This window comes from Chelonoidis abingdonii, chromosome 5 (assembly GCF_003597395.2).
Source record: "Chelonoidis abingdonii isolate Lonesome George chromosome 5, CheloAbing_2.0, whole genome shotgun sequence".
Classification (NCBI taxonomy): Eukaryota; Metazoa; Chordata; order Testudines; family Testudinidae; genus Chelonoidis; species Chelonoidis abingdonii.
The window spans coordinates 32029680-32048590 of record NC_133773.1 but is presented as its reverse complement, the minus strand read 5'-3'; the positions used below and the strand labels follow the sequence as shown (position 1 = coordinate 32048590).

General features: G+C 40.6%; 1 protein-coding gene across 6 annotated transcripts in view; it reads right to left on the bottom strand.

Annotated features, from left to right (window-relative positions):
• The window catches only part of LEF1 (lymphoid enhancer binding factor 1), a 96408-nt gene that overhangs the window by 30878 nt on the left and 46619 nt on the right, over nt 1-18911 (bottom strand). For all 6 annotated transcript variants that reach the window (XM_075066212.1, XM_032802254.2, XM_075066213.1 and 3 more), the window contains exons 5-6: nt 5600-5732; nt 1482-1572 (exon numbers count right to left, since the gene is read on the bottom strand). In XM_075066212.1, coding sequence (XP_074922313.1) covers nt 1482-1572; nt 5600-5732 — 224 coding nt within the window. The remainder of the gene's footprint in view (nt 1-1481; nt 1573-5599; nt 5733-18911) is intronic.

The following is an 18911-nucleotide window of genomic DNA, read 5'->3' as shown; positions in this document are numbered from 1 at the left end:
GCAGGCCACAGACCCTTGCCCAGCCACTCCTGCAATAGACCCATAACCTCTGGCTGAGTTACTTAAATCTTCAAATCTTGATTTAAAGACTGCAAGTTTCAGAGAATCCACCATTTACTCTACTCCAGTTCAAACCAGCCAGTGACTTGTGCTCCATGCTGCAGAGGAGGGTGAAAGACTCCCTGAATCTCTGCTAATCTGATCTGGAGCGAAATTCTTCGACGGCCATAGCTGGAGTTGGGAATCAGACCTTGAGCATGTGGGTGAGACCCACCAGCCAAAACACCAGGGAAAGAATTCTCTGTAGTAACTCTGAGCCCTCCTCATCTACTGTCCTATTTCTGGCCATTGGAGATATTTGCCACTGTAAGCAATCATCATACCATCCCCTCCATAACCTTATCAAGCTCAGTCTTAATACACATTATGTATTTTGCCCTCCTTGGAACTTCTCCTCTGACCATCAGCAACCTAAATTTCTAGTCTAAACTTCTTGATGGCCAATTTATATCCATTTGTTGCATCTTGTTCCAACTTTGGACCTTAATTTAAAGACTCCTCTCTCTCCCTGCTGTTTATCCCTCTGATGAATTTATTTAGAGCAATCATTTCTCCTCAACCTTCATTTGGTTAAGATAAACAAGTCAGGCTCCTTAAGTTGAGAGGCTGCTCAGCACCTTGCATGATCTGGTCTGAAATGTATGTTGGTTTCCCCTCAATCTAAAATTGGAATGATAATACTTACCATTAGGTAGGGCACAGAATTGAGTAACAAGGTATGGGATTCTAATTCACTTAACCCCTCTGCATTCAGATTGTCCTCCTACAGTTATGTATACACATTTGTTATCCATTCTAAAATGCTTGGAGATTCTCAGACAGTAAGCATCAAGCATTATTGATCATCCTGTAATGGGAGACATTATATGTAAATACTACCTCCTGAAGGAATCCTACTCTGAATATGGGAGTAGGAGCCTTAGATTGCTAGAGTTAAAAATTAACAAAAATATACAAACTCTCCAGTAACTGAGTACTGTCCTCAAATCTTAGTGATTCTGTAAGGAACATAATGTAAAGTTTATTCTCTATTTTGGTGCAGTTTCCAGTAAATAAACAATTCCATACTTGAAAGTTTGTTACAAGTAATTGCAATTTTGTTTGTTAAAAAAATTGATCTTTCATTTCTTGAGACCTGTTTTTCTGCAATCCTACCACATGTCAAGACCCAGAAGTGTGAGCCATAAAAAACTATTCTCACTTCAAAGTGAAATCTGTGTATTTCGATTCCTGTACATGTTAAAACACAGATCCAATTCATTTCAAAGATAAAAAAAAGTTGATCTTTCAAACTAAAATAAAATATAGTAATTTCTCTGACTGTAGTGATGTTTTTCTTAGTTCATAAATTCTGCATTTCATTCAATAATCCTAGAGGATGTGCGTGAACATATGTCAAAGCAGCAGCAAGAGGATCTTACCAGCCAAGAGGTGGCGTTATCTGTCCTACGCCACCAGGAGACAAGGGATAGAAGGTAGGGATATCAGGAGTTGGAGGATGTCTGGACATGCCTGTCAGAGTATGGAGAATAAGTTTGGTATTTGAGTGAAAATGTGGTGATTAATACTATAATACAAAAATAACATGGTTAACATCACAGTAAAAATTGTTGTTCTATACAAGTCAGTCTAGCTTCATTTTTGGTTAGTATTACAAGAGAAACAGCATTAATTCCAGCCTTTAGAATAATAAGTAGAGCTTGCATCCTCTACTAGATTCAGGATTTAAAAGCGGGGAGAGGGGGGCGGGAGAACCTCTTGGGAAAAGTAAAGTGGAAGGAGAAGACAAAAACAACAAAAAAACCCTGACCATGAATGCAGCCGCTATGAAATCTAAAAATCGTATGGAGATGCTATGGCAATACTTCATCTCTGAAGTGTTGCACTGAACCTACTGACAGAGTCCTAAGCAAATGTTCTGAAGAGCCACATGAAACGAGAAAAATGAAGCGTTTTCAAACAGGCAGCACACCAGAGCTAACAGATTAGGTAAATTGTTACTTGTACATTCTTCACTGGTTCCCTTATGAATTTACAGATTTTCGAAACTTGCTACCACAGAGGATCAGTAGTTAATTAATCATTTTCAGGCCTGTAATGGTCACACTTGATATGATTCATTTGGCTTCTGATTGTATTCTAGGGAATGTGAACTGATGGATCACTTCTCATGGGACTCTTATTTTTTTTCCATGAAACACTACCAGTGCAACAGAGATTGACCTTGCAGCCCATAGGAGTCAACTTGATGAAGAGCTTAGTTGGAGCTGGAGTGACAAAGTCCTACAACTGTAGGAATCACCTCAAGATTAAAACTAATCCTAGTCCCAACTGGGTCTGTGGTTTTCATGTTTTACCTAAAACTCATGCTCCAAGGAGAGAAAGAATTATGGCTAGAGGCCAGAGAGACACTGGTTTATTTAAAATATGTTTCAAGAGGAGGAGGGGTTTGGAACAGCAAGAATTGCAAATTTAACTTCACATGTTAAATCAGCTACTTGAAAATGTGTATTAAATATTTATAGAGAGACACTCTAAAGGTGAAAGATGGAATGTGTCTGATCTTTACTTTGGAGACTCTTAATGTTGATATATTTTGACCACAAACTGATTTTTAAAATCTGCATTTAAGATTAAGGGATTTAAAAGGGTATGTTAGAAATCTTAAAATTGTAGTGGGGAGGGGGTGAGGATGGCAAAAATGTCACCTTAATGGTGTTGCTGCTACTCTGTCAGTTTTGACATTTCAGTAGGAGCTGAAATGAACAATTTAAGACCAGAAAATTCATCTTTGGTAAATTCATGGTTACAAGGGGACAGGGGGATACCCAGAAACTAGGATCTGAAGCAATTCATTTGATTGAGTCCTCAGATCAAAGAGTAACCAGGAGGTAGGACACAAACACCAATGGAAGCATATGGCAGCAAGCTTTCTTGAAGTTTACCGGGGACATCTGGTCATTCTACATTTTACTAGGTTCTGGTGCACAGACAGTATTTAAATTGGGAGAGCTAGTTTGACTAAAACAGTGGAATATTTGGTCACTTCAGAGGTCTCCAGTCTTCTCGTTCATTCCCACTTCCAGCAACCTTTCATCTGCTCAGAGGCATAAGCACTGGAAGATCCCCCAGTTCAGTGAGAATAGGATCTATTCCTTGTGTTAAGGGAAAGAGATCTGGCAAGGAGGGAGAAAGGAAGGACAACAACAGAAGAAACCAAAATAAGAGAGGACTTTAAGCTAGGGCCTATGATGGACATAAAAGAGAAAAATGACTGTTGTACAGAAAGACACATGAAAAGCAAATCCTGGCTGAAGTCTCAACATCTTTGGGTGCACAGCACAGGAACTCTGATGAGCCACCACAGGCTGGCAACTCTGACATAAGGGATAAAACTTCAGTGTCATAATGGGGGCACATCATAGCAATGGGACTGAGTAATTTGTTCAAAGTCCCCAGTGAATTAATTCATATACATATTTATCTTCTGCATTCATGCCCAGAGAGCAAGACTCACAAAGCCAGCAGAGTCAGTACTATTGTCCACGTTACAGGAGCTGGAGTAGTGCCCTGGTCTATACTTGCTTGCCCCAAGGCTTAAATTCAGACCATCTCGCAAGCTAGACGTTTAGGAATTAAACAGAAATCACACAGGAGTGTGACTGGTTCTTGGATACAGTCCATTGATATTGGTGGCATAGGAAGGACAATGAGCACACAAAGGATACATGGGATGAGTTTAGAAAACCTCCCTCAAATGGACAATACTGACAAGTACTCAACGATTTGTCTAGAGATGGGCTTGCACCAGGACCCCAATCCAGAACTCAATGGACCTTCACATTCTAGCTGTGCAGCTTGGCAGTCCTCCAGGAGTATACAAGAGTACTGAAACCAAGGGAGGCAACTGCTACTGATTTCAGCCTATGGATTATGCACATAGCTAGTCCCCTACACAACCTGAGCCAGCTGCCACCAGTCCCTCCACAAGGCCAAGTCTGCTGCCTTTGTTTCCCCAGTAGAGACCATGACCATCATAGACCCAAGGGAGCAGCCTCTGAGCAGGCCCTCTACAGAGGGCAAGGAGCCCTGCTTTCTTTTCTCCGGGTGGTACTGGCTGCCCTAACATCCAAGGGAAGCAAGAGACTTTTCTACAGCCTCCTAACTACCTGTTTTAATAATCACAGCATCTATTATATCGGTGCCTCTGTTGCTCCATCTGCTGGGCTACCCTGGCCTCTGAATCCTCTGTTGTTCTCTTCCTTATCTCCAAATGCTGTGCCACTATCTTCTGACCTGGATCACTCCTCCACTCTCAAGCTTCACCTTGTTCATCACTGTGCCTCTTGTGTCTAGCTTCTACCCACCTCGCTTGCTCCTTCCTTGTTCTTGCCAATCCCCTGCCCTCACCACACCACACTCCCCTCCTTCTCACTTCCCCTCTTGGGGATCTTATTGGGAGCTTGTTTCCTTGCTCTCAAATCCACTCATCTCCATCGCGTTCTGTGCATCTTCACTTCTGGTGATCTGTCTCAATCCAGGTTAGTGCACTCCCACACCAGGTTTTAGGTGCAATTGAACCATGAGACTAAATTAATCAAGACCCACATGGTTTTAGGTGAAAACTACCAGCACCCCTGGTTTCAAACAAGATTCGTAGATCTTCTCAAGTCTTTCAGTGAAGCCCCATAAATTGCATTTAGTGACATTGTGTATGTATGTTGCAGGACAAAGCTGCCCAGCAAACTGTAAATCTGTTCAATGGCCGCTACATCCAGGAGATAAACTTACAAAACTATTTGGTTTTGAATGTTTTACATGCACAAAGAAACAGTTGACATCTAAAGATGCATACATTTAAAAATCAGTCTTTTTGCAAGATTAGAAATTTTACACAATTCAACTACATGCCCAAGATTCTGTTATACTTACATTGCCTCAACTAGTGTGTTCTGAAAACTACACATGTATTTTATAGACCACTACTCAATTAAGATAAGTGGCAATAAGGAGAGAGAGGGAACTGAGAACCTTCCTCTTGCACGGCACTACATTTTGGAATATGATGAAATATGGAAAGGAAATAAGGACATGAAATACAAGTTTGAGAAAACAAGGAACTTAAGGTTTTAAATATATAATTCAACTCACCTTCCTGTGTCTCAAATAATTGAGATTTCATATTATGTCTGTATGCTGCAATACTTGGGCACAACAGGGGGCGCCAAGGACTAATTTTTTTTTTAATCATTTTAAAATATTTTGATGAGCAAAATAAGGCAAAGTGATAAAAATGTGCACTGTCCTCCAACTTTAAACAGCCAGTTAAGAGATCCGTATTACGTAAGAATAGCTGTCCCATACCAACACATTACATGTCAAGTTTCAGAGGAAGATAATTTGCTAAATTGAGACCCTTGAAACTAGGATTTAGAATAGATCCTTTGATATGTTGGCGGGCTTCAGGGTACTAGAGCTCTAGAACTAGCATTCACAGTTGTTTCTTGTGCTTTCCTTTAGTTGTTAGAAGTAGCCTCACCTTGTTTTGAGTTGACATCTGAGGGGATGTGTGAAGGGTGTGACCCTGGAGAAAAGTGCTCGTCGCTGTAAGTGATAAGTGGGGTGAGAGGGTGAACCGCATGTGAAGGCTGCACCACTGGCACCTTATTTGACTGCAAGAGAGTAAAAACAAGAAGTATTAGTAATAAATCTCAATTCTGTTGTTTTTGGGGAAGGGGGTGCAGACACTCATGGTAACTTGTTTTAAAATCATTTGTATTACTAACCATATTTAACCTCCTTGCTTCCGAACATAGAAAACATGGGACTCTCACCTGCTAGGACAGAGTGCTTATGAGGGAGGATGAGGCATGATAGTCAAGCTTGTAGTAGCAGCCTGAAGACTGTTGGGGCGGACCAGATAGAGAGGGTGCTGAAGCCAGAAAGTTTCTATGATTAGGTAGAGAGACAGCTGCAGCTGCTCTTGGGAGGTCTAGTGGAGTGGGGTTATAGGAAGAAGCAAGAGGAGGAGCTGACTGGTAGGAGGGCAAGCAGAGGCCAAGCAGTCCACATAGTACCAGAATAAGACCAACTACACAGCAGAAATGAAATTATGGGAAAGCTCTACACCACCAATTACAGTTTGCATTTCTTCGGCCTTGAACAGCGAAACCAGTCTGATCAGTGTCATTTTTGTTTGATGTCACTGTCTGGTTCTTATGCATTAATACAGTGCTATATTGTTGAAAATTTCCAACACTGCTGAGGTATTAGCTCCTTCCTTCTGCCCTACTCCAATCCCCCAAAAGAGTGATGAATTTTTAAATAAATATTTCAGTTCATAGCAGAGAACAGAACAGTCCCCCACAAGAGTGTAATTTAGGGTGTAAGGAGTTGACAGTGTCCCTTTAACAAACTAAGTTGCTTATGATCAACACATACCAGCTCAATTTCTGGAGAAAGGTAGCACCAGATCCCTGCTGCTTAGGTTGACATGTACTACGTTTCTAAGAACTGAAAAGTGCTAAGAATGCCTGAGAAGACCAGTATTTTCGTGTTTTCCCCAACACCCAGTTGGGAGCATAAAATACAGACACAAATAAACACACACACTTGTATTTGATATTTTCTACAAATTAGACAGCCATTAAAAACAAAAAAAGTGTTTGCCTGATACATGCAAGAGTGGCCTGAAGCTGAAGAAACACCACTAGCAGTAATTCTTCTCACAGCCCAAACATTATCCCCAACCCTTTACAAAAAAAAACCAAACAAACAAAAAGAAAAAAACCCACCACACTAGAAAACAACTGTTTTGGGGACTCAACCAGGCCATGTGCACATTACCTATTTTCCTATATATCTTCATTCCTCGCTTCTCATAGCAGGACTATGCTATAGTAATCCTAGCATGTAACAGATCAATTACTCATCATTTCTACCCCAGTATTCTGTCTGCTGCCCCTCCACAAAAATAATTATGCTACAAATAGAGGTTTTTAATTAAACATGAAGAAAATGGTCAGACAAAAATGCTCTTAAAGCTCAGCAAGAACATTAACTGCCAAATATTTGGAATTAAGAAAAAAAATTAAGAGCCCATTGAAATGAATTTTATTTGAATCTCGATATTCAAACCCTGGCATCATAATAGATTTTAGGACTATTTCAAAAAGTCTAAATCAAGGATTTCTTTAGACTTCTAGAACTAGAAGCGTTAAGTGGATAACTAAATTTAAAAAAAGGCTGATAAAAGTGCATGGAGCAGTGTGACTAGGAACCAGTGCAGTATTTTCTGCTTTCCTTGTTTTCAGAGCACCACTCTAAGGAACTTGCATTAGAAGGCAGTATCTTCTTAATGTCTGACCTATCCCTCCAGTCATATAGCTCAGAATCTAGTGCCATGGTATTTTGCTAAATTATGCTATCCTTGCTCTCCTCTTAATTTTACGGTTTTCAGCACAGATTTGCTTTCCTGTGGGAAGGAGATAAGAACCTGAGAATTTTAATTTAAGCTTTGGCCTTGTCTTATATTTTGCAAGATGGAGAGAGAAAGCAGAGCTAGTAGGTGTTTTAAAGCCAACAAGCATTAGGTCCATTTTTATGACGAAATAACAGAACCAATACGAATTTTCAATAATATGTAGGAGTTCAGTTCTAAAGGTGATCGCTCAGACTGCTGTTCATCCCTCCTTTTTGTATAAATTAAATAAAATAGGTGCCAAATTTCAGATGATTTGCAAATCACATCTCAGTCTTTAGCTGCAAGATTCGTGCATTGACTCTCCAATCAGCAGTTACTTTAGCTACAATAATCAGTGTCTTGTAGGTCTGTAGATGTGTATACGTCATACATCAGTTAGTCAGTATTGATTGTTCAAGTCTGGTAACTAACCTTTTGTACCATGTTGAGTATAATTAGTCTGCATGTTCCACGGTAGCAGGGTTACTCAGGAATTAGTTTTAGATATTATCCATTTATGCTTTTAGTTAGCTCTTCCTTCTATACTCTAGGTCTTCAGTGTCCTGGTGACTTATTTATTTAAACATTTTATTTCACATACCATAGATATTAGGTTATCCAGCATGCCTGCCACATGCTGCTTTTAAGTGCTTGGAGCAGGTATAGCACGTTGTTTACCTAGCGCCCCCCCCCCCCCCCAAGAGCAGTGAGTGAATCACTCAGTAGCTTCTGTAAGAGGAATGGTGGCATCAGTCCACTTCCTACTGGATAGTTGTCTACTCTAAAAAAAACATTAGCTGGAATGGGTGGCAAAGGCCCCAAGGACTGAATGGACAGACTACTGAACAACCCACTCATCTCTAGAGATTGTACCCTATATATGAGGGATCAGACATATTGGTGATGGGATTGTGGGGAAGGGAACTTTATTACCATTGCGTGTGCCATTACCATCCTAAAAATGGAGGAATTCCCTCTAGGTGTCTCAATCCAGCTCTAACAATGAATAGAAAATTAGAACCAATGGGATACTCTTTTAGAAGACTGACATTCCTAGAAGTACCAGGACAAAAAGTGATCTTAATTGGCTGATCCATGCACGGATACCCCTTCAAGTCACTGCTTGCCAGAAGTTGCATTTCTGGTAGTAGCTGTGCTTGTGACCCCATAGATTCAGATTACTTACTGGCAAGTATCAAAGATGGTACCCCATTCTACATATCTCTAGATTTCATTTCAAAGCTGAGGCATTGAATCAAACTCTGCTTGGAAAGTTTCATGTTCAGTTTCAATTTTTTTTAAAAAAATGTATTTTAATCAATGTTCTTCTGGTGATCACTGAGGAACGCCAGCGTTCCACAAACTCATTCATGGAAAGGGATTCAACCTGGGCTCGGTGTTCATTAAAAATCTTCTGTAAGTCTGGTACTAGTGAAAGAGTGATACTGTGCTTTACCCATTCATTTCCCTCAATCTTAAGACCCCGACTGGGTTCTCCAGGGCATGCGCCCTCATGGGCTGAAAATCCGCCAGAAGCGAGAGGCAGAGACCAATGCATGACACCCAAAACCATCACTCTATTGACGAGGCCAGAGTCATCTAACCCGGATAATATAATGGGATGGGCCAAGCATTCAATCACACCTGGTCTAAATGAGTGGGAAAGATTCAGAACAACATATGAATATGAGCTGATATAGTTATGCCACTATTATTCCCCATAGACACTTTTTGCAGGATATGAGGGGGCCTTTTTTCAGTTCAGGTTGTTTGGTGAGGGAGAATATCTATACTGTCTACAGCTATATTGTGGTAGCAAGCTCTCAGTGCCTCTTCCAGCAGGGTTCTTATGGAGCCCTGATCAATTTTAGAGCTGCCTCTCTCCTGGTGAAATTCCTAAGGGAGGACACCAGGTAGAGGTTTCTAAGGAGAGGGAAGTGGAGTCACAAAAGTGCAGCTTGCCTGTACACACCCAGAGGGCATTTTAAAGTTAACCTACAAATATCAATTTTAATTTATGGCATTTCATCGCTATATGCTGCATTCCACCCCTCCACCCCACCTCCCAATAACCAATCTAACAGAGGAATATTATAGAAATTGCTGCCAAGTCAGTGTGCTTAGGCAGGATTTGTATCATGTTATAAGTGTTAACTACAATACTAAGTGATAACTCCAATTAATCCTGCTCATGCTGAAAACCTAGCAAGGTTTTGTTTTTCACTCAGAGGGTCTCCTTTCCAGAGTGTATTTTATTCACGTATAACGTGACAAGATACAGTTAGAGGGAGGGTGGGAAGAAAAAAAAAGTGGGGGGGGGAGAACGTGGATTTTTAAGTCTTTGCAAAAAGAGATGACTAGCTAAAACATGTAGAGAATGTGTTGAGTTCCATTTCTCTCCAGGCCAGAGCCAGAGGTAATAGGATGTTGTACTGGAGAGCATCGACAGACACAATGGCCACAATCTAGGTCATGTAGAATAGGAGAGGAAATTAAATAATTTGGTATCTCTTCTTGTACTGTTTGATAAAGGAAACCAATCTTCAATCATTTTAGAGATTGGTTTCTCTTTATCAATCTGTATTATGGACTGCGCACAACAGCCTTTCCCCAATTATTCTATTATGTAATGTACTTTACTCAGGGCCGGTGCTTCCATTTAGGCAACCTAGGCAGTCGCCTAGGGCACTAGGATTTGGGGGGGGGCGGCATTTTGCCACCCTCGGCCGCTATTCGGCTGCGGGGGGTCCTTCCGCGCTCCAGGTCTTCTGCGACGGGTCCTTCACTCGCTCCGGGACCTGCCGCCAAAGTGCCCCGAAGACCAGGAGAGCGGAAGGACCCCGCCCCGCCGCAGAATTGCCGCAAATGACCAGGAACGCGGAAGGACCCCCGCCGAGGGCGCCAAAAACCCTGGCGCCGCTCCTGACTTTACTGCAAAAGACGTGAGCAATTCAAATAGATCTGAACCTAGGGCCTATCACAGTTTGGGTCATAGATACTGTAAGCTCCAGGAAATGGAGACTGTTTATGCCTTCTGTGTTTTGCACAGTATTCAGTATACACTCAGTGACTGCATAATTTAAAAAAAAAAAAAAAATAGCCATTACTACCACATGCAAGTTTCAAGGTTTAGATTTTTATACTGGTGTGATGCTTGTGTGTGTACAACATACCTTTCATTCCAAATAATTTAAAAACTTGGATTCTAATTCTGTAAACCCTTAATCATTTGATCAGTCCCACCAAAGACAATGGGACTATTTGCATAACTATGAACCACTTTTGTGGACTGGTAAGAGTTTCAGGCATCTGTTCCTATAAAGAACGTTGAATCCCCCATTGAAATGCAATGTTTGGATACAATACCATAAAGCAGTTTATGATTCAGTTCTTCTTAAAAATAGGTATTTTAATAACGTCATACATATGCTGAAATGGCTCCTCACCCAACTCCCAGACTGCATATAAACAGACTGAAGCCTATGTATTGGGGGAACGTGGGGAGGAAATGAGTAGTTAAGCATGTTGGTGTTTGTATATACAAACACTCATTTCATTATTGTACTGGAAAATATAGTTGAACTTACATTTTCCTAAAATTCCACAGAAAATTAACAGCTCCAACTGTTTTGTATGTCAGTCTGTACCCCCAAAAAATTACATGCCTTTTAAGAGAAAAGAATCAGTCCAGACTTACTGAACAAAATATTTCCTTCCTCTGCTGTTTAGAAGAATGCTGTAAGACACATACATAATCTCATCTTTGTGCAAAGGGTGGAGGATACCCTCCCACAGGACAACAAAAACACCACACACCCCAAAGAAGCAGAGGTTCACAGATCTGCAAACCTAAAAACCTGTGTTATGCTTTAAGCTACCTTGTCATAGAGATGTTAAACTAGGTTTATGACCATTAAAAGTTAATTGCAAAGAAACACTGAAGCCCATTAACCTGAGTGCATGACACTTACGCTCTCACTGACCAGGCTCAAAAGGGCAGTCACACCTGAACAGCTAAAAAACTAACCCTGTTCTTCAAGGTTGAACAGAGTCGTGTCACTGGCTCCATCTCGGTTACTTAACTAGGATGATCAGATGTCCTGTTTTTATAGGAACAGTCTTGTTTTTTGGAACTTTCTTATATAGACACCTATTACCTCCCACCCCCTGTCCCATTTTTTCAGTTGCTATCTGGTCACCCTATACATAACAGATAACAAAACTCCATTGGAGCATGGGGTCTGAAGTGTATGGTGTGATTTTCAGAATCTCATGTACGTTGAATAACTGATACTTATTGAATCCTCTCTGGGCCACTTCCACACATTACTGAAGTTTTGTCATTACCTGTGACCTCGCAGAATGATACATCATTATTTGTTACTAGCATAGTGCTAACAGACTGCTAGATACTTTGCAAGCAGGTAAGAAAGTCCCTGCTCCAGAGAACTTGCAATCTAGACTGAAGTCACAGCAGAGTGGGCTGGCCTGACAACTAAAGGAAAAAAAATAGAAACAAAAACAAAAACAAAAAAAAACAGGCAGCTTAACTGTGTATGCTGAACTCCTCTCACATCTTGAGACACCTCCTGGGCATTCGGACGACACTGGTAAAGTTACTAGTGAAATATTGGATATTGCCTTAAAGTAATTCAAAATGTCACAACTGCATCTACTATTTCCACAAGTGAAAAACAAAATGTGTTTAATAGAAAAAATAATAAACACAGCCACAAAAGAAACCACACTTTTCTAGCAGGATCTTTCCCATGAACAGAATGTCAGCCTAAAAATTTTTTTTATGAGCAGAAGCAGAAAATTTTAAGAGTTAATACAAAGGCAAACAGGTTTTCTGGCTGATGGCTTTTTCTTTCACAGACTACTAGGGCTTTATCTACATTAGACTTTAAGAAATCTACCATTATGACATTACCACAACTGGAATTTCACTGCTGACAATTTCCACAAAACATTCCATTGTAAGAAAGGCTTTAGAGAACATATTCCACATATCTGCAAAAAGAATCTATGCCAAGCTTTCGGAAGGGACTAGTGATTTTAGGTGTCTTTCTTCTTTGAGGCCCAACTTGAGCTATGTTAGAGGGGCCTGATTTTCAAGCAGTGAATGCCCAGGACTTTCTGAAGAGTACATTTAAAGGTGCTCCAAGTTGAGCAACCAATAACTGGGATATCCAAAAGTAGTCACTTTTGAAAAAAAATCTTGGCCATAGTTTTCACTTTCAAAAGAAAAGAAAAAAAAAAAAAAAAAAAGATTTGGATGAGTATTCCTCCAATACCACTCAAGAATACATTCAAATCAATTCATCTGAGGAGACTTTGGGGGGATAATGCCATATATTAGATTCAGTTTAACCCCTAAACATTTTTGTTCTATTTTTAAAAGGTCTGTAAAGGAAAAATGATTAATTGAAGCTTCAGTGAAAGCTAGCAGCTGTAAGATATCCCACATGCAACAAGTGTGCAAAACTATAAAAAGCCCAAGACTTAGCCACTGCAGAAATGTTTGTTGGTTAACACCAGCGATGAGTCAAGCTGTTCTGGAAACTTGCATTGAGCTGAATGGAGACTTTGTTCCACCAGGTGCTGAAAGATATTAAATTAATACATCTTCCAGAGGGCTCTTGTATCCGTGATGATGAGGAGTTAACAATTGGACAAGGAGTTTAAGGAAGATACAACCTATGATCCAAACACCATGAGCAAATGTGGAGAATATGGTGGTAATAAGTGGACGGATACCTTTACTGAAGAGGAGTAAAGTTCATGCTGTCACCCCCATTCATTTCAATGGTAGTCGCTGCATGTATTAAATGTGTATATACAAACAGATACCACCAAATCAGAGGACTGAGTCAAATCAAGTTACCAGATTACCTTTGTTGTTCTGGGCAGTACCTAAACAACTAGATAGCTCTGATATTTTATTTGTGACATTCATACCACCACCCACTATCTGTTTGCAACCTAGAGGGGCTTTAATCCTAATCGTTGTTTGAAACCATTCCAGAGAATCCTCATATTATGTCAAATCCCTTCGTTTGACATAATCCAGGCTGACCTGCCCCATGACCTGATCTTAGCTACACAAGTTTCTGAAGCGCAACCATCAGTAATTACTCTGACTAGTTCCCTGCCTCTAGGCTAAAATAGCTCTGAACCTCAGCCATTGGATGGATACAGTAGCATCAAAAATATAACAAGACTCAAGGAGTCAGAAGTATAAAAATGATGTAGGAGTAAAAGATAGCCTGCCTATACTTTACACAGAAAGGAAACAACAAAATGCAATTGTCCACTGGCTGATTATGTTCCATTGGAAGCCACTGTTAAAATACTATCTGCACTCTATTTGTTTCATGCTGCTGTTAAGAGAGATGAATTTAATACAAACAATCATATGAACTTGCTACAGTGACACAGAATTTAGTGGTACACCTGTTTTATAGACTACCTCTCCAACCCAATCCCATTGGAACCTCTCAGACCTCTGCTTTTCTCAGCAACTGTAGAATATTTCATATGTAATTTATTTTCTCTTTTTTTCAAGCAAGGCATGTTTATGCAGATTAAGTTATAATTACAGCTGAAACAATAGTCAGTGAAATAGCGTTATTATGTTACACTCACAAAATTCATGTACCAGGGAGCAGGCACTTGCAGAGGGGAAAAAGGATCTAGAAATTAATTTGATCCCCAGCCAACTTAAAAACATTAAATCATTATCAATGAGAGGTACCACAACCTGGATATCAAATTCATGTTCAATACCCGTAGCAGGGAATATTCATGCTTTGTCCCTAAAAACAGAGTTGCTAGGTTAAATAAATATAAAAAAATACCACACACAACCACCCAATATTTGACAGGGTAATGAAAAGTTTAACAAATAAGAATTTGGAAAATTTCTGGATTTGCAAATCCTTAGGTTTATGCATATGAGGACTGTTTTTGTTCCAATAAAATGTAGTTTTGAACAATGTAGGTGATGAGGAGCCTAAAGACCTTCATGAGGTGAGCCTCCCATTGCCACAAAGGTTTTACAGGCAGACACAAGACTTAACAGGTGGGTGAAATGAATGTGTGGGCTGGCTGGTGGGTAGAGAGGACGTGGATAACAAGAATAGAATGTTTTAGCATAAACTAGCTACACGCAGGTATAAAATGATGATCAGTGTCATAGTAATTGCAACTCACCACCTTCCTAGCAGGTATTAGATAGTAGCTTTTTGGGGACGTCATGGCAGAGGTGTGGCAAGCTTGAGATATCTACTGAAGTTATTTTTCCTCCTCCCACCTAAAACACATTTACTGACAGTAATAATTTTCATACAGAATGAACACTAAGTATCCTTCTCTAGGTGCTTGCAGAATGAGGACTCATCTGACATGCAGAGATTATTTTAAAGAGACAGAATAGAAAATAACTATATACTCAAAATGTATTCAAGTCTCTGAATCACTGCATTGAGTTTTGATCACCTGACCTTAAGTAAAAGGTAGCAAAGATGAAGAGGACCAGACAAGGACAACAAAGATGGTTAGTGATGCAGCAAGAACTAATGTAATGGGTGTCCACAAAAAATTAGATGAAGATACCCTGTAAAAGAAGAGAGTCACTGGGGGCTTCAGGAAAGTATTCAAAGTTGTGAAAATCACTGTAAAACCTGACCCAGACCATCCTTTTGCCCTGCTTCATAACATGACAAAAAGCCATTTAAATAATGTATATGTATAACTAAAAAGGAAAATATGTTTAAGTGTATCAATCCATGGATTTGCTACTCCAGGAGGGCAGAGTCAAATACTGCAGCCACTCAAATAAGGGATTGATTAGTTTTATAAAAATATAACACGACCTGATAACACATGAATTCGGACATAAAGCGATAAAGCATCCCTCCGGGGGGAGAGCAGCACTACACACTCCAGCGGATCAAAGCAAGTTTGATATAATGTGGTTTCACCTATAACATGGTAAGATTTGTTGGCTTCTGAGGACAGCGTTATATCGAGGTAGAATAGTAACTAAATCTCATGCTTTAGGGAATAAACTGATCACCTGCAGAGTCAGAAAGGAAATAGTGTGCAGTTGCAATCAGGCAGGTAAATTACCGAGGGGGGTGGGGGAAGAGAGGGGATGTCCTCTGAATTAGGCATTCACTACAGAGGCAGATACCCAACTTGGACAAAGCGGTCTGAAGTGGTATGGCAAATCCTATATTCTTATGCAAAGGAGATTGTGAGGGTGCAGTAATTCTCTTCATTCAAAGGCGCTAACAGCTCATTTTGTAAATGAAGTGTTACACATTTCAATATCACTCTCCACCTGGAGCTTTATGCAAGACAGGATCCGAACTGAGCTAGCATGGGAGACCAAGAGGATACAAGGGAAAAAAGCAACCAGGGCCAGGCCACCAGAGCCAAAAAACAGATGACCAGTAAGGGGCAGGGAAATGTGCTAGAAAAGTCTACCTTATTGCAGAAATGTTCTGCTGTTGCTAGGGCGCAGAAGAAAGCAACTGGTAACTAATTTAAAGGAGCCTGTTTGTCTTCTAGCTGTCCTCTAGTTTCTGGGCAACCCTGTAGCAACTGGCCATAGCTGCACCACATGGGAAGACAGTCTGCGGCGGCGGCAGCAGCATCCAAACAGATGTTTTTACCAGTCACCCAATGGGCTAAGGGGGCAGACAATAAGGAAAAAGAGACAGAATGGGGGTAGGGGGAGGTTAATATGTGAATTAAGAGGATAGGAAAGCCCTCCCTCCAGAAAAATGGGGGTGAGGGGAAAGCAAGGGTGGCAACTTAAGAAATGCAGATTGTGGGAAGGGTTAGAGGCAAAAAACCCTAAATTTGTACTTTGGGGCCCATCAGATGCACAGATTTCAAGGCCCAAAGGGGCCAGCATGAGCATTTAGTCTGACTTCCAGTACAGTAACTTCTCCCTTAACATTGTAGTTATGTTCCTGAAAAATGCGACTAAGTGAAACGATGTTAAGCAAATCCAATTTCCCCAAGAGAATGAATTTAAGTGGAGGGATGGAGGGGGGGGGGTAGGTTCCAGGGCAGCTTCCCCTACTCTGCAAGCACCAGAGCCAGAAGGATTCAACCTTCAGTCCACCCACTCCTCTCCTTCCCCCAAGCCCCCATCCTTGACCCACCTCTTCTCCCCCCCACCTCCTCCCACTTTACTTCGCTCGCTGTGTCCTGGCTCCCCCTCTCCCTTCTAAACACCGGCTGATTGCCGCATAGCGGAGGGAGAGGGAGGCGCCCTGAGTCCTCACTCCTCCCCCCTCCCTCCCCACCTCCCGAATGCTCCAACCCAGCTGATTGTCACAGGAAGGAGGCGGGGGGTGGAAGGGGAAGGCGCTGATCCGCAGAGTCTGCCAGCAGGTGGGAGGCGCTGGGGGGACAGGGCTGTAGGGAGCTGCCACCTGTGGAGAACCCAAACAACGTAAGCGTGGAGCACTGCACAACTTTAAATGAGTATTGATCAGCAACGTAACAACCAAACAACATTAAGCGGGATGACTTTAAAAGTGAGGAGTTACTGTATAACACAGGCCAAAACCCATAACTTCTTTTGAGCAATACCATATATTTTAAAAAAAGACTATATTCAGTCTTGATTTTAAAAGACTTCACGTTTGGAGAATCCACCATGTTGCAAAGTAAGCTGTTCAAATATTTAATTACCCTCACTGTTCAACAATGTGCACCTTATTACTAGTCTGAATTTTTCTGGCTTCAGTTTCCAACTACTGGATCTTGTTATGCGTTTTTCTGCTAGAAAACTATTATACCCCTAAGACACGGCATCTCCAGAATGGCCAGTTCAGAAAGGATGAGAACCCTGTGGGTCTGCAGACAGTGACATGAGGTGGGTTACGTAAGTGGCGTTGGATTTGCTTGCTGTTGGTATGCTTCACAGTCAGGTATTTTTAAAATGGGTCAGAATACAGTTTGCAACACATTGGCAGGGACATAGACCAGCATATAAATCAGAGCTTTAAGCATAAAAATAATGGAGCAAAGAGCTGGAAAATGATGGCAACATGCAAGAAGGAAGAGCGAGACTTAAGTGCAAGCCAGACTGCAAAAAAAGAGGTTCATTCTGTAAGGTCTACATAGTTAGCACATGGGAACAAGCAGGGGAACATTGTGAACAAAGAATGAAGGGGGGGGGGAATGAAAAATGTGAAAAATGAGTTGATAAATACTAGAAGAACCACCATGTAACTGACCAGTTTTAAGTAGCTATTCATTGGTTCAGATTGTACAACAGAGAAACAGCAAAATTGCAGAAAGGTGACCTGTAAAGGAAATTTTTTAAAAGAGAGTTTGTGCCCTTTTGCAATTATCATGCTACTTGTTTATTAGCAGTTTTAAGATTTAAAAACAATCTGGCCTTCTTTGTCTTCCTCCACTCCCTGCCCCAGCTAGAGGTCATCCAGCAAAACCAATCTCAGATATGTTTATTGTGAACTGACACCTTAAAAAAAAAAAAAGACATGCCTTTATTCTATGTGTTCAGTAGGCACTGGAGATAAATAAGTGATTTAAGAAATAAAGTTTTAAACAGCATGATTAGAAATCATTGCCAAATCAACTGTTATTATGCACTTGAGACACCAAAAACTGACTTGTTCTTCAGTCTTCCAGAGTAGGCAAAAGCTGAATGTCTACTGCTGAACACAAGAAGCCTAAACAAACAGCAATAGGCACTTCTATCAAAGGACATAAGCTCATTTATAGATTACCATTAATATACTATGTTTACTCATAGTATTAGATCTGATACTATTGAAAGAGGAATGGAATGCTGACCAATATGTTAGGCACTAGGACAATGCAATCAACAAGACATCATTCTCAAGAAAAGCTGTGTATTTACAATGTAAGCTACATCACTTATTAAAAATAGTCCTCATATCTAAACAGTTATCTTTCATTTTCAGCATATAGCATTAATTTCCAGGAAATGCCCTGCAACTTGAACACCGATTAAATATTTACTTATAAGTCAGTATTTTTCACTAGGGATTCCTTTAGTTTTGTCTAGTCTTAATATAGTTTTTTTTTTTAATGTCTTTTGTAATATAAAAAATGTTAAAAATATCAAGGTTTCAAAGTCAAGCACTCAAGTTACGAAATGTCAGAATTAATGCTGTCCATGCACCCTTAATATATGAAGATATACCTATCTCATAGAACTGGAAGGGACCCCGAGAGGTCATCGAGTCCAGCCTCTTGCCTTCACTAGCAGGACCAAGTACTGATTTTTTCCCCAGATCCCTAAGTGACCCCCTCAAGCATTGAACTCACAACCTTGTACATATGTTATAAGCATCTCTAATTACATTTCACACAC